The sequence below is a fragment of the Quercus suber genome, unplaced genomic scaffold, assembly GCF_002906115.3.
Source record: "Quercus suber isolate HL8 unplaced genomic scaffold, Cork oak 2.0 scaffold_872, whole genome shotgun sequence".
Taxonomy (NCBI): domain Eukaryota; kingdom Viridiplantae; phylum Streptophyta; class Magnoliopsida; order Fagales; family Fagaceae; genus Quercus; species Quercus suber.
In genome coordinates this window covers 26,383-41,321 of record NW_027070302.1, presented here as the reverse complement: position 1 = coordinate 41,321, position 14,939 = coordinate 26,383, and the positions used below count along the sequence as shown (strand labels likewise).

General features: G+C 31.5%; 1 protein-coding gene across 2 annotated transcripts; it reads right to left on the bottom strand.

Annotated features, from left to right (window-relative positions):
• Positions 1-1,675: 1,675 nt before the first annotated feature.
• LOC112024546 (protein DETOXIFICATION 40) lies at positions 1,676-12,184 on the bottom strand. 2 transcript variants are annotated; one of them, XM_024057173.2, is made up of 7 exons: positions 11,724-12,184; positions 10,274-10,905; positions 7,032-7,088; positions 6,410-6,648; positions 3,683-3,801; positions 3,333-3,419; positions 1,676-2,097 (listed from the first exon to the last, which is right to left on the bottom strand). In XM_024057173.2, exons 1-7 carry the CDS (start codon positions 12,072-12,074, stop codon positions 2,032-2,034), a joined length of 1,551 nt encoding a protein of 516 aa, XP_023912941.1. In that variant the 5' UTR covers positions 12,075-12,184; the 3' UTR covers positions 1,676-2,031. The 2 variants fall into 2 exon arrangements, with proteins under 2 accessions (XP_023912941.1, XP_065624059.1); XM_065767987.1 differs by lacking the exons at positions 1,676-2,097; positions 3,333-3,419; positions 3,683-3,801 and adding an exon at positions 5,422-5,634.
• Between the last annotated feature and the right edge of the window lie 2,755 nt (positions 12,185-14,939).

Genomic DNA, 14,939 nt, shown 5'->3' with positions numbered 1-14,939 from the left:
AAGAAAGCGTACTTTGGTGCAGTAAAATTCAAAAACAAAACTTGAGAATACTTTCAATTTTCATCCCAATTTCATATGGTGCCCAAGATGAGTGGTCTCTCAATCAGTTCTTGTGTACGTTGATTTTTTTTTTCGGAAAAGTATATTTCTAAGATTCTACAGAGAAAAACTGTTTTCTCTTTCTTTTAATCATTCGTACGTTCTAACTGTCTTGACAATTATTTTATTTAATAACTCTTATTAAATAAATAACTGATTATCTAATTGGGTTAACCTTTTGGGCCAACCTAATTGAGCTTAAGTGTGTGGCTTGAGATGTGACCAAAAGGACTAATAAGGTTCTAGCTCCAATGGGCCTTAGACTTATCTGTCAACTCTTGACAAACCCAAATTTACCATTAATTATATAACAAGTATCACTATAGAAATATATTTGCACTCTAGGCTTTATTGATAAATTATATCCCAAAACTCTAATATGATATTATTTGGCCCTTCCATGAAATATCCATAGTGAACAAAGTCATAATAAACTGTCACTTTGTAAACAACTATTTTATTCATTGAGTACCCAGTTTAATCTTTTAGTTATTCATATTTATGAAATCTAATTTCATAAATATAAATTTTAGTAACTCTTTACTAAAGTGGCTAGCCCTGAATAACCAATTCCTATTAAACTTATCTCAATGAGATTTATAGAAAGAGATTACGGATTCTATCTTGAAAATATGTGTTCCCTCAACACTATGTGTGGTTACCTAACATACTGAGATTTTGACCGTTAAACTAGATCTCACTCTTGATATATCAAAGTAGCCTACATTTCATGATCGGGTTTACTATCCTCTTAGGATTGAAAGTCTATGAAATTAGAATTCGTGAGAGTAATTATTCAAGTGACAGTTGTTAATTGAATAATTAATCTCACAGCGGTCCAGTTCAATATATTTTACAAACTTAAGACATATCAACACATCAACTAGAAGTCTCCACTTCCATGATCAAGACAAACCATCTTAGTTGATGCGTTATAGTCTTCGCAAATGAAACTAGTTCTCACTCCTGATATATCAAAGTAATTTATATTTCATGATCGGATTCACTATCATCTCAGGATTGAGAGTCTATGAAATTAAAATTCGTGAGATTAATTATTCAAGTGACAGTTGTTAATTGAATAATTAATTTCATAGTGATCTAGTTCAATATGTCTTACAAACTTAAGACATATCAATACATCAACTAGAAGACTCCACTTCTATGATCAAGACAAATTATCTTAGTTGATGCGTTATAGTCTTCGTAGATGAAACGCCCAATTTCATCGTTGACTACGAACTATGTTTTGAGTTTACAAGGAACTTGTGATTTATATATTCTGTAACTAAATTACATAAATCACATACAATGTATCTCAAGGATTATAATAATGTCCCGTTAGTTCATTTATAAATAGTCTCATATAATTAAACAATATAATTATTTATAACATGCCAATAAATTGGATTTTAGGGCACAAACCCTAACAATTCATGCGCAAATTAACATTGTCAGGTATAATTTTCGGATCAAATCAGCATGATAGACATTAATTTGCTCATTTGCACTACAAGCTTGCATGTCAGTATGTCACCTATTAAGTAAACTGTGAGCCTCTGGACAACATCTGCGGTAATAAAATCATCAATTTTATAGATTTGACTCTGATAAATTATTAGGATGAATTTCGACTAGTCCAGCAGTAAAGGCTGGGAGAACATGTAGATCAATAAAGTTTAAAGCACACTGAGCAAATTAATGCCAAAAAGAACGAAAGATGAGCCACATTATTGGCTGATTCCCGGTAAAGCACACCACAACTCAATTCCTTCTGTGGTCCAAGAACGATGGGCAGGCTTGTTAACTAGCCAGAGATTTTTGGTAGCTGATCGATGGCTCAAATCCTGTCTATGATTGATTGTTGCAAGTCCATCTCCTACAACCCAGGCCCAAAATTTTGATACTTGTGAATCAATGTCGGCAAGCTTATTAGCTCTTCAGCAGAGGCTCCTTTGTGTCGTCCCATTTTTGCAATCGTTTCTTAGCAATCTCCACCTGAAAATTTCAACTTCTCAGTGCTTGTTTACTAGTTAGTAGTTACCACTAGTTATTTTTGATAGATGGTGAGGGAGAAGAAGGTGTGGTTTTGAATTATAGACATAATTACATAAAACATCTCTAAGAGGATGTTATTATTAGTAGGCTATCACTTGAACCTCAGTTACAAGTTGCAACTAGTTTGAAGTCGCATGTGATACACATTATTAACAATTTCTCTTTTTTTTTTTTTCCTTAAATATAAGTCATATTTTTGGGGTCTGAAGGGTCAATTTATAATCATCTAATCACTTCAATGAAGGTCAGATGGGTTCCAGCCCAAAATAATTGATTGTACCTTACTGGTCAACTACCAAAACCCTTGTTTTTGGGCTAGCTATTATTGTCTCTGATCATACAGTGATGAGTTGATGGAACATCTAAAAATTAAAAAATTTAAGATGCTCAATTTTTATTTTGAAAATGAGAGCTAGGAGTGTCCAGAAAACTCACAGACTCGCCAAATTCGACCCGACTCAATTCGACCCGTTGGGTTGGGTCGGTTTTTAAGGCTTGGTAGGTTTGGTTAGGTCACAAATTTTTTTTTTATAGCGGGTCGGGTTGGGTGTGGGTCATAAAATTACAAACCAGCCAAATCCGACTCGACCCGCTCATATTTAAAATATATTATATATTGAATAAATTTTTTTTAAAATCAACTGTAAATTTAATATATACTAATAATAAAATATTTAATATATACTAATAATAATATTATACACTATAAGTGCTTATATATAATATATTATATGTATATAATATATAATATATACTAATAATAATATATTTAATAAATTTAATAATAAAAATTTGTCAAACCCATGGGTTCAACCCGATCCAATCCGACCCATGTGGGTTGGGTTGGGTTGGGTTAGGTTGGACTTATGTGATGGGTTGGGTTGGATTGAATTGTTTTTGACCCACCATGGTGGGTTAAGTCAAAAAATTCGCTCAACCCGACCCAACCCGACCCATGCACACCCATTAAGAGCTCGTGGTTGTTATTCCAGGATCAAATTCATTATGGTTATCATTCTCTCTTTTTACTTTCTTCTTTTTATTTTTTATATGTGCCCCAAAATTTGAATTAGCATATAGAGGCACTGATTACTCAGTGTTTAATAGCCATAAATGATTTCAATTTCAAGTAGTAAACTAAAGTTCAATTCCTCTTTATTCATTGTAGAACATACCTCCTTATTCCAGTCCGTGCGAAATGTTGCCCAAATTAAAATGAAGGTCTGCATCACAGTTCCTCCTATCATCCCTGTCCATATTCCCTGTTTCGTTCAGTCAAGCAATTTTACTCAGTGCATCATTTCTTTGGTCACATCTAAAAATGATATAGAGATATATATATATATAGATATATATATATATATGTATGTATATATATGTATGTATGTATATATGTGTATATATATGTACGTATATTTTTCAGCTGACAAATAATGTGTATCAGTGCATGAAAATTAATAAAGGTGTATCATATTAATTTGGCACGCTAGATTTATTATATAAGAAGGGTGCTTAATTGGTAAACCTTAGCGCCAAGGTCGAACTTAAAGCCGAGAACGCAACCCAAAGGTATTCCAACCACGTAGTAACATCCCACATTTACATATGCCACAAATGCTTGCCATCCACATCCAACAGCCACCCCTACAATTAAACTTAAAAATGTTATTTAAAGTGAATCTAATTATAATAAAGAGTTTAAAACGACTTTTAACATTAAACTCTGCCATTGCCCTTTTGCATTAAAGGAAGCCCTGATGAAGATTAGTAGCTAGATTTGTATTTGGGGAGGAAAACCAAAAGGAAAAAAAAAAGGCTAGAATGTCAGTCTTTCGTTCAGGAAAATAATCATCTCATTAGTGAGGCACCATTTAAAATAAATATATAAATAAAAAAACAAAAAACAAAACAAAACATGTTTACAAGACCTCTACTCTAACTTGAACCTCTCTCCATTTAGGGTCCGTTTGGTTCTCGTAAAATATTTTAAGGAAAATATTTTCAAGTGTTTGGTTGTATTATGAAAATTGTTGTGGAAAATATTTTCATGTGTTTGGTTCTATTAGGAAAATGCTATTTTCCTACAATTTTTTCACATTTTCTTAGCATCCAAACAAATTTTATTACAAAAAATTTCAACACCACAACCAATTCAACAACAAATTCCGGCAGCAAATTCCGGCAACAACAACACAACAACAACAACAGCAGCAGCAAATTCCGACAATAACAACACAACAACAACAACAGCAATCAGTTCATCAAAAAAAAAAAAAAAAACAACAACAACAATCAAACTTTAAAAAAAAAAAAATTGAGAGATCGAGGAAGAGGAAGCGATGGGTCTGGGTCAACGACGATCGACGATCAACGGCGCGGCGCGATGCGGCTCGCCGGTGTGAAGAGCGCTGGGTTTTGGGTTCAACGACTTCTGGGTTCGCCGGTGCGAGATCGAGCGGAGGACAAACACAACAACAACAACAACAGCAGCAAATTCCGGCAATAACAACACAACAACAACAACAACAATCAGTTCATCAAAAAAAAAAAAAAAAAACAACAACAACAATCAAACTTTAAAAAAAAAAAAATTGAGAGATCGAGGAAGAGGAAGCGATGGGTCTGGGTCAACGACGATCGACGATCAACGGCGCGGCGCGATGCGGCTCGCCGGTGTGAAGAGCGCTGGGTTTTGGGTTCAACGACTTCTGGGTTCGCCGGTGCGAGATCGAGGGCGAGATTGCGAGATCGAAGGCTAGATTGCGAGATCGAGCGGAGGTGATCGAAGGCGAGATCGGCGTAGTGCGATCGAAGGTAAGATCGGCGCGGTGCTCGGGGTTCGCCGGCGACGTCTCCGGCGTGTCTGGGCTCCTCGGCACGGTGCTCGTGCTCTCTTTCTCTCTCTCTCTCTGTCTTCGTGCTCTCTCTTTCTCTCTGTTTTCCGGAAGTTATTTGAAGTGAAAATGATTCCGAAAATCATTTTCACCTTTAACTCACGGTCAACTAAAAATGATTTTCGAAAAATTACTTTTTTCGGCGCAACCAAACATCCAAAAATATAAAAAATCATTTTCGAAAAATAAATTTCACCCAAAATAAACGTAACCTTAGTTAAAAATAAGTATTTAATTATCTGAATTAAACTTATTGCACATAAACTTAGATCAGTGATTTTAGTTGCTTGGTGTACGTAAAACTGTATAAAATAAATAATGAGTAATAAACACCTCCCTACCTGATAAGTAACTTTTCATAGGTGCAACAAAACTTATTGATACCAACGCAATAAGCAATACGTGGTACCATGCACCGTACTAGGAAATATGCACATCTTTTGATGACATGACATTTCAAAGACTGTCTCCGTAGCTAAGAAAAGATAGAGAAAACAGAGCCTGCAACTGATCCCAATGGTGAATTTGGGCCATACAATTATATGATGCATGTTACCACATTAAATAAGTAGTCCTTCCCTTGCTGCTACACACAAATCGAGTACAATAGATTTTTTATTAGATAGAAGAAGAAAAAAAAAAAAAAAAAAACATTATTTTCTTTGGGAGGCTATGGCAATAAGGGTTCATTCTGAGTGGTGGTTGGTTAGGTTACCACATGAAAAAAACAGTCTTGTGCAGGTTCCTCTGATGTAGCCAGAGGCAAAATCTTTAATCAAGTTGAGCAACAAGGCTAGCTTAGCTGGCTGTTGAGGTCGTATCTTGTCATGGTAGCTAGATATATATCTAGTCCTTCCCTGGCTGTTAATTTTTACTCATTTTGTTACTTCTCAATGCATGTGGGATCTATTCCATTTTAGGGCATCCGCTAACAAAAACAAGCATGTTTTTATGCACTCGTTAAATAGGCTTTAAAAATGCCCCACATGTATTAGGAGCTAACAAAACCTAATAAAAATATGGATTTATTATAAAAGTGACTTAATTACATTATAAAATTCTACCTTAACGAGTGAATAAAAAAACTATTAAATTGATCCAAAGTTATGCATCTGTTAGCAAGTCCAAAGTTTTTGAAGAAATACCATCATTTTTCACATTTACCTATTACTAACCTTACTCACTTTTATTATGTATCAATAATAATAATAATAATAATATATCACATCTTGCAGCAGGAAAATTACAATACATCAAGTAAATAGTTGTGAATAATTATATGTTACTTGATACAAAAAATCTCAATATCTATCAGAAATTATGTTGAATAACCAATTTTTTATGTGTAGAGTACTTACCGGACAAGACTGGTTGAACTCCATTGAGAATGAGAGTGACAGCCAAGTATGGACAGAGCTCTGAGACTGCATCAGCCACGGTTTCACCGCTAGTGAAGGCATAGCTTATGACATGGCGTAGTGAGAGCACAACAATTGCTTCTATTACAGCTATAATGAAAGAAACTATATTCACGATTATAACACTGAATGCTGCTGATTTGGGATTGCCAGCCCCTAGCTCATTGCTCACCCTTACACTGTTTCAATCAAGTTCTATTCAGGCCTTAAAAGTTAGGAACAATTATTTGGGTTCAAGCATGATATATGTAGGCAGAACTTGAATATCATTCCTAAATACAGAATTTGTCACATTTAAAAAATTTTAAAAATTGTTGTGATTGATACATAATAACATCAATATCAATGGTACTTGGGCTAATATAAAAGTGATATATTGCTCTAATTTCAATTTATTACCTTAACAAATTGTAAAAAAAAAAAAAAAAAATTGTGAAAATATTAACACAAAGGTATTTGGTCACTTTAGTGGTTACATTAGACATCTTTGAATGATAAAGCAAAGTTGTAGCATTGTACATCAAAAGAAATTGTTGAAAGCAATAGTTGCAATTTGACTGACCTTGCAGCTGCATTGAACCCGACTGACACCATGAACAATAGTCCATTAATTGCCATGCTGCATAGGATGAAATCATTGGTTACTAATTAGAGTCTATCAATAATCACTTCATGCAGAAATGCACACAAGTACATGCCAGATTAAACTTAGATCTAGAGTTATTTATGTATCATACAACAATTATTCCAATGATACAGAATTTTCACTAACCTATTTTGATTAGTACGTAATAAAGGTGATATGTTATTGATGGATTAATGTAAAAGTAATTTAGCCAGATCAGACTTTACCTATTTAACAAGTTGTGAAAAAAGAAAAAGAAAAATATTGAATATCTAGTATTATTCCTAATGCACATAATGAATTGGTTTGATCTAGATAATTAATTTTAAGAAAGAATGAATTTAGGACCATAAAGACATGAAATTCAAACCCACAAAATTAACCAGCATGCTTAGATACATGATTAAATCCACTATAAATCTAGTTGGGATCAGTTCGCATTGGCATTAAGTTTCTTTTCACTGAAAGTGGGAAGCATTAAACATGTTCATAGATCAGCATGCTAGGATTTTTATTTCTTGTAATTAAAAGGGATAGGTGAAACTTTTTTTTTTGATACGAGGATAGGTGAAACTTGTGTTGGCAGTGAAGCAAGGAGCCCTAATCCTAGGTAATCTTTTTACTTTATTATATGAAGGTTAAGGCTAATATTATTATAGGTCAAAGTCAAATTGTCACGAAACAATGTTTAGGTGAGTGTAGAATGGTGGATAACATATGACGACAGTAATTCATTTCATAAGCATTCATAGGAGTCTAGTAATGCTTTGAAGAACACACTTTATTCTATTTTATCCTTACTGTTCCTTAAATGAGGCAGAATCTTTAGATTAATGACATTGATGCGATCATGTAAAGACATTTTTCAAAAAGAAAGCAGCACAGAGAATTGTTAAATAAAAAAACATGTCTCTATTCTCAGGCACTTGCATGTCTAGTCAATTTAGTTGGACAAAAAGGTATAATTAGACTTTGATTTCATCACATAAAAATTATTTAGTCAAATCTTTGTAAATGTGAGCCAAGATTCTGTATATATGTACTCAAGCTCATGCATGGAAACAAAGAGAGAGGAAAACATACAGTGAAGAATTCATGTGCTAACTAGCTATCATATCCACTTAACACGTTAGGTCAAACCCAAAAGAAATTCCCTATCCCCATCTAATTTTAAATAGAGGAATTTCAAGGATTTACAACTAAATAAATGTGGAATCAAAAGTGTCTACTAAAATAACAAGGAGAAACTGGTGAATGAGCCTAGGGTTAGAAACCAAAACCACAAATGACAAGATTAGTCCCAATCATTAAAGTAGTTTTTTTTTTTTTGGATGAATTGTTCTTTACTACTTTCTTTAGATATTGAGTTGTGATGTGTCTTTGTATTAAAACTCATTTTCTTTTTTCCTGTTTGTGTTTTTTTCTTAAATATTTTTTTTCTTTAGTTATTTATGTACTTTAAGTAAAATATAATATATATAGTTAAATCGTCCAAAGTTACATTATTACATTTAAGGCTAACTTTCAATTTAGTCTCTTGAATTTTACTTGAATTTCATTTTAGTCCTTAAGGTTTGATTTTAGCTTATTTAATCCACCAATTTGTCAAAATGAGTCAGTATGTTCATCTTGTTCAAATCAGTTAGCAAATGACATTCTTTAAACATTTATTTTTATTATATATTTAATTGAAAATATTCTTGAGATATGTCGTTTAATAAATCTTGTAGCGTGAGTATAATTATTTTTATTTTTTTAAGTTTAAATAATTTGATTTGCTAATAAATTTGGGCAGAAAAATCATATTGTTTTATTTTGAAAAAGCGAGAGATTAAATTGACCAAAAAAATAAATCTTAAAGAGTAATTTGAAAATTAAAGTAAAAGATAATGAACTACATTAAATTTTGAGAAGTGCTGCGTTTGTAATATTTTCATAACGAATCATAAACGGTTAGTTATTATTAGTTCTAATTTAAATTTATCACTGAAATTACTTCTTTTTTTTATCACTAACAATTATAATAATCTGTCATTTAAAATTTATTATGAAAATATCTATATGTAACATTTCTTTTAAATTTCAACCTAAATTTAATTAGGAAACTAACCCTAATAAATTGTGTCAGTACATACTTGTCCAGATACTAATGAATGCCACCACCATCTACTTTGTAACATGGACACGGAGAAAGTTATCACAAACATATCATTTGATCCTATATTTTTATTTCTGTCTTCCATTGGCCAATGTGTTTCCAAAAGACCAATTTCCACCACAATATTTTATCTGACAAATCTTCTCACACATCTTTTCAACCTTTATTTCACATCATACTTATCAAAACTATATTTTCTTTGAGAATTCATGGGTGAATAATGTGTGAAAAAAAAAGCATGTAAATAACATTTTTTTTAATACAGAAATTAGGTAAATATATCCAAACTTCATTTTCCCCAAATTACAATGATATTATGGTCTTGAAAAAGCTTAAGATGTCCGAATTTAAGGGGGTTCTGCTTTAGAAAATTTTTGGATAAAATTATTAATTATAGACATGAAATAATTGACAACCCTATCAAATGAAAAAAGAAATTAGGGAAAATTACATTTTAAACTCTAATTAAGGAGTATTTTCAAATTAAACCCTATAATTTCAAAAGTTTTAAATTAAACTCTAAAATTAGCTATTGCAAATTAAACCGTATAGTTAAGTTAAATTAAAATTGTATTAATTTAAACCCCCAATCAAACCAAAAATCAAAATAAAAAAAATTTAAAGTTTAAATTAATATGACTTTAAAAGTATGGGGTTCAATTTGAAACTAGTGAAACTACAAAGTTTAATTTGTAACAATTTTAATCTTGTAGGTTTATTTCGAACACTTAAAAATATAAGGTTTAGTTTAAATTAAAAAAAAAAAAACTTTTAAGGTGTAAAATGTAATTTTCCAAAAACTTAAAATGATAATAAAGTGAAGGCAACTTTTCTCTACTAGTCAAAAGTCTAGAAGAAAGTTGATTTATATACGCAACATTTGCAGTGCTACTTTCTTCAGTGAATGTGATACATGTGAAGCAAAAACTTATCATGATGCATTATTATTTGGTATTGAGCTTTTCAAGGTTTCAATTATCTATGGATCCCATGCAAGATGAAAGGGGCCAAGTTTCCTTACCAAACAGCAAGAGAATCCAAAGCAAGCTCAGGGTCTTTGAGCAACCCAGCAACCAAAACTAGTATCTGAAAGTACCAAGTCTCTAAACACAGCATCACAGCCGATGCAGTTGACAATTTCACGAACTCCCAAAGCCCAGAAAAGGCCTGCAAGCTAAAACCAGTCCAAGTGTGCTTACACTTGCTACTCATCAAAATATACACAAACTGAGCCACCACTATGATCCACCACGATAAGCTCAAAGCCAATGATGCACCAATCAATCCCAATCCCAATTTGTACACAGCCAACCAACTTATCAACAAGTGTACCACAAGTGTAGCTGCAGATATGTATGCACTTGGGGCTACAATGCTTTGAGATTGGAGGAATTTTTGTATGGGAAAGTTCACAGCATAAGCAAAAATTTGTGGGATTAGACCATAGACAAAAACTGCAGCTGAAGATGCCACAGCCGTTGATTCACCTAGTAAGAGCAAGATCGGCTTTGATAATAAGTAGACCACTGTCATGGGTATCCCAGTTAGAGTAAGGACAACCGTTGATCTTTGTAGATATACTCCTAGCATTTCATATCTGTGGGCTCCATAAGCTTGTCCACATAGAGTTTCTACCGCGCTTCCCATACCTAACTGCAAGTAAAACGTACATATGAACTAGCATGAGAGACTCTGACACAAACTAATTATTTATTTTGTCAATTTTTCCTCGAACAAAAGTGGTCCTAGCTGTTCTGGACGATTGTTCTTTTCTGGGGCTTTTTCCACACACAAATTTATTGTTGGCAGTAGCAAAAAAATGACACGTAACGATCACCATTTAATAATTCATGTATTCATTTATTCTATTGACAAATTCGATTTACGGTCACATCAAAATATTTTTTAGTAGAATTGAAAATAATTTTAGGGATGATCCATTAATTTTTTTCAAACCTAGAATTTAGATCCTTTCAGAATTCTTAGGTAACTCTTATTTCTTTTATAATTTTGTTGGAAACATCCTAATATGTCAATTTTAAATTATTAGGCTCGTGGCTTAAATAAATATTCCATTATGAATTGTACAATATTATTAATGCTTAGGAAAATTGTTGAAATTTATCATTAATGTGGTAAATTATCAATGATGTGATAAAATTAGATCCACACATTTTAAAATGATTATATAAGAATTAAAAGCTATATGGCAGAGTTACTGAAAATAATTTAGAGAATATCATTGTTGAGTTAGCATTTTTCTTGGTATGGACGAGGATTAAGCAACAAGACTTTTAATGAATGTCACTGTTGCAGAGAGAGAGAGAGAGAGAGAGAGAGAGAGAGAATGTCACTGTTGCATAGAGACGCATATAGAGAGAGAGAGAGAGAGAGGTCTTTGTGTATGTGTAAGTATATAAATACATACATACATACATATATATATATATATATATATCGAAATGACATACCATGAGTCCATAGGCCAAGAGTTGGATGCCACTGTTGCCAAGAGAGGCAGCGGCGAGCTCAAGATTGCCCAGGTGACCTGCAAAAACTCGTGTGGACAAAGACATGAAATTGTTGATCATGTAAACAAACACAGCCGGGGCGGCAAGGCGGAAGAGCAGCTTGAGTTCGATCCATGTGGCCAAACGGAGGCGCTTGATTCTCGGTAACTGGGTATCCGATAACACCTTCTCTAGACGAGAGTCTACTTCATGAATTAGCACAGGCGAAGATACGTGTTCTTGCTCTTGTTCTTGTGGTGCTGAGTGGTCAGAGTTTAATATGGATTGGTGAAGCTCATCTTGGGAAGCCATAGTTTAGTGAAGAAAGTGGTGAGGATTCTAAAGAGAGAGATAATTGTTAAAGGATTAGGAGGGGTTGGAAGAATGTGATGCATGGAATGAGATTACTGTCATGTTACCTTTATATCTTTTTTTTTTTATAAGAGAATATTTACTACTATTTATCTTCTTGTTCTTCTTTTTTTCAGTTTTTGTAAGCTTGCTTGATGATTTAATTATATAATGTTGTATATATATTAATAATAAAATATAATATAATAAAATTTGAATCTTATAAGTGCTTCTTTTAAAATTAATTTTGCACTGTCATCTAGTGAGTATCTTTGATTATTTTTAAAAAATCATTTTTCAAAGCCTCAAGATCAAATTATGGTATACTCATGGGGTTTAACTTATTCAAGTGACAGTATAATAATAATGACATTTTATAGTGTTTTATGTTTTTGTTTCAAATCCCACTTCTCATTTATGCACTATTTACGTATTAAAAAAATAAATCATTGCTTGTAATTAAGGTACCTCTCTTTTTTTTTTTCAATGAATGAAATTGTGTAAGAAATATCATCTAAACGGTTTAAAAATTGCAATTTTTAAATGTGTGTATGTTTTTTTTAATCCTCTCTTCTTGTTAAGAAAGTAATTGAAAATAAAATGATTGGATATAATAAAATAATATAGTTGACAATGAGAATTATTTAGAAATAATTTTGAATTAATTGTGTCTCTGAAATACAGCTAATTTGCAATTAATCGAATTAAAAAATTTTGCAATTAATCAAATTCAAAATAATCTGAATTTATTTATTTAAAAAAAAAAAATACTATTGATGACACTACTTTGTCCAGTTCAATATTTTATAGGACAACCACGTTTATGGATCAATCCGAAATGCATTTGGTAATGTCTTGTAGTACACTCATATTTTTTTTCTATATAAAGGCACTTATCATTAAAAAATACAATACAACTCTACAGTATTTCTATAATTCAAGTTAACCAGTATATATAATATATATGAGAGTTTTGCAATACCATTGTTGATTAGCCAATCAAAGAATGAACGTGAGGACAGTTGCAAACTTTTGTCTATCATATTATATTAGCCTCTGAACATATGCATGCTCAAAGATTGCAATCGTCTAGAACAACCGTCTAGCATCTCTTTTTCTCAACATATTTAATTTTGTTTTGTTTTCCTATCTCAAAAAAAAAAAAAAAATACATAACATATTTTTGTTTTTGCTTTTAAAATAGTATTGTGCAAACTAGAAGTGTATATATAAAATCTCTACCTTTTACTAATAATAATAAGTAGATTAAGGGAGGATTTTATCCCTCACTTAGAAAAGGGCAACCAATTGCAACAAAACGATGTCATTTTGGTGTAATAGGTACTCTCTCACTAGATATGTTGCTCCGTTACTGTTTTTTAACAAATATGGGCAGAATGTTTATATTATCATGACTTATAAAATCTAATATTTATATATATATATATATATTATAAGGATTGAATTTGTGAAAACAAACATACATCTCTTTAACATTAGTTTCTTATGATCATAACTATACTGCTTTGATTTTTTTTTTTTAAGTTATATGTCTCGTGCGAACTAGTATTTATGATAATTTTTAAAGAAGTAGGATTTAATTATATGTATAATTAAAATTAAATCCTAACATGAGAAATTAAAAGAGAAAAAGAAAAATAAGAAGATGCTATTTCAAGTCTAAAAATTGTTATTTAGGCACCATATATTATATCATACCTCCACAGGCATTTGAATTCCCTCAAACTATTTGTAACGAGTAATGAGAATGCTTGGAAATTTTCTAGGCCCCTAAAAGATTATCCTAAGCCAAACGATTAATAATCCAATAACATCTATTCAATTAAAAAATAATGCTTTCTCCTCATCATATGTGCTTTGTCAATGCAATGAGATTCTTTTTCTTTTTCTTTTCTTTTTTTGTAGTTTTTTTTTTTTTTTTAATTTTTAAAATAAGAACTTGGGGTAGTTATATATATATATATATATAGAACATGAGGTAGTTTTGGTTGTGTGCATGGGATAGTTTTACAAAGCATGGGGTAGTTTTTTGTTTTTAATTTTTGTTGATTTACGGTTTTAACCTCATTTTTTGTGTTTTAAGAATAAGGATAAGTCAATTAAATTATGTGTATTTTTGGAAATACAAATAATAATAACTAACTTTTTGAATCATCTTATATATAGAGATTCCATCATACTTCCACAAGAATTTACATTCCCTCAAACTATTTGTAATGAATAATGAGAATGCTTGGGATTTCTAGGACCCTAAAAGATTATCCTAAGCCAAACAACTAATAACCCAATAACATCTATTCAATTAAAAATTAATAATTTTTCCTCATCACATGCGCTTCAAGCTGCGATGAGATTTTTTTTTTTTTTTTTGTAGCTTTTTTTTCCTTTTTTTCTTTTTAAATAGGAACTTGGGGTAGTTTTTATATACTATAGAACATGTGGTAGTTTTGGTTGTGTACATGGGGTAGTTTTATAGAACATGGAGTAGGTTTTTGTTTTTAATTTTTGTTGATTTAAGGTTTAACCTCATTTTTTTTTATGTTTTAAGAATAATTATAATTTAATTAAATTAGGGGTAGTTCTGAAAGTAAAAAAATAATAAATAAAAAAAATAAACTAACTTTTGATCCTCTTAATATATAGAGATAACATTTATTAATTTAATTATAAATTAATACTTTCTCCTCATTGGTTTGGGAATCAAATTTTTTACCAAAATATGAAACACCTCTAAGATCCCATTAATCCATAAACTTTATTGTTTTCTCATCCAATGAAACAAATTAATATCAAGAATAAATATTC

Bases quoted from the DNA above. Each gene is read 5' to 3' on its own strand.
- LOC112024546 (XM_024057173.2), bottom strand. From the start codon at position 12,074: ATGGCTTCCCAAGATGAGCTTCACCAATCCATATTAAACTCTGACCAC. The intron at 10,906-11,723 runs GTATGTCATTTC...TTTTACTTGCAG, and splicing joins TCTTGGCCTATGGACTCATG to TTAGGTATGGGAAGCGCGGT. The intron at 2,098-3,332 runs GTATGTTCTACA...TGAAATTTTCAG, and splicing joins GCACGGACTGGAATAAGGAG to GTGGAGATTGCTAAGAAACG.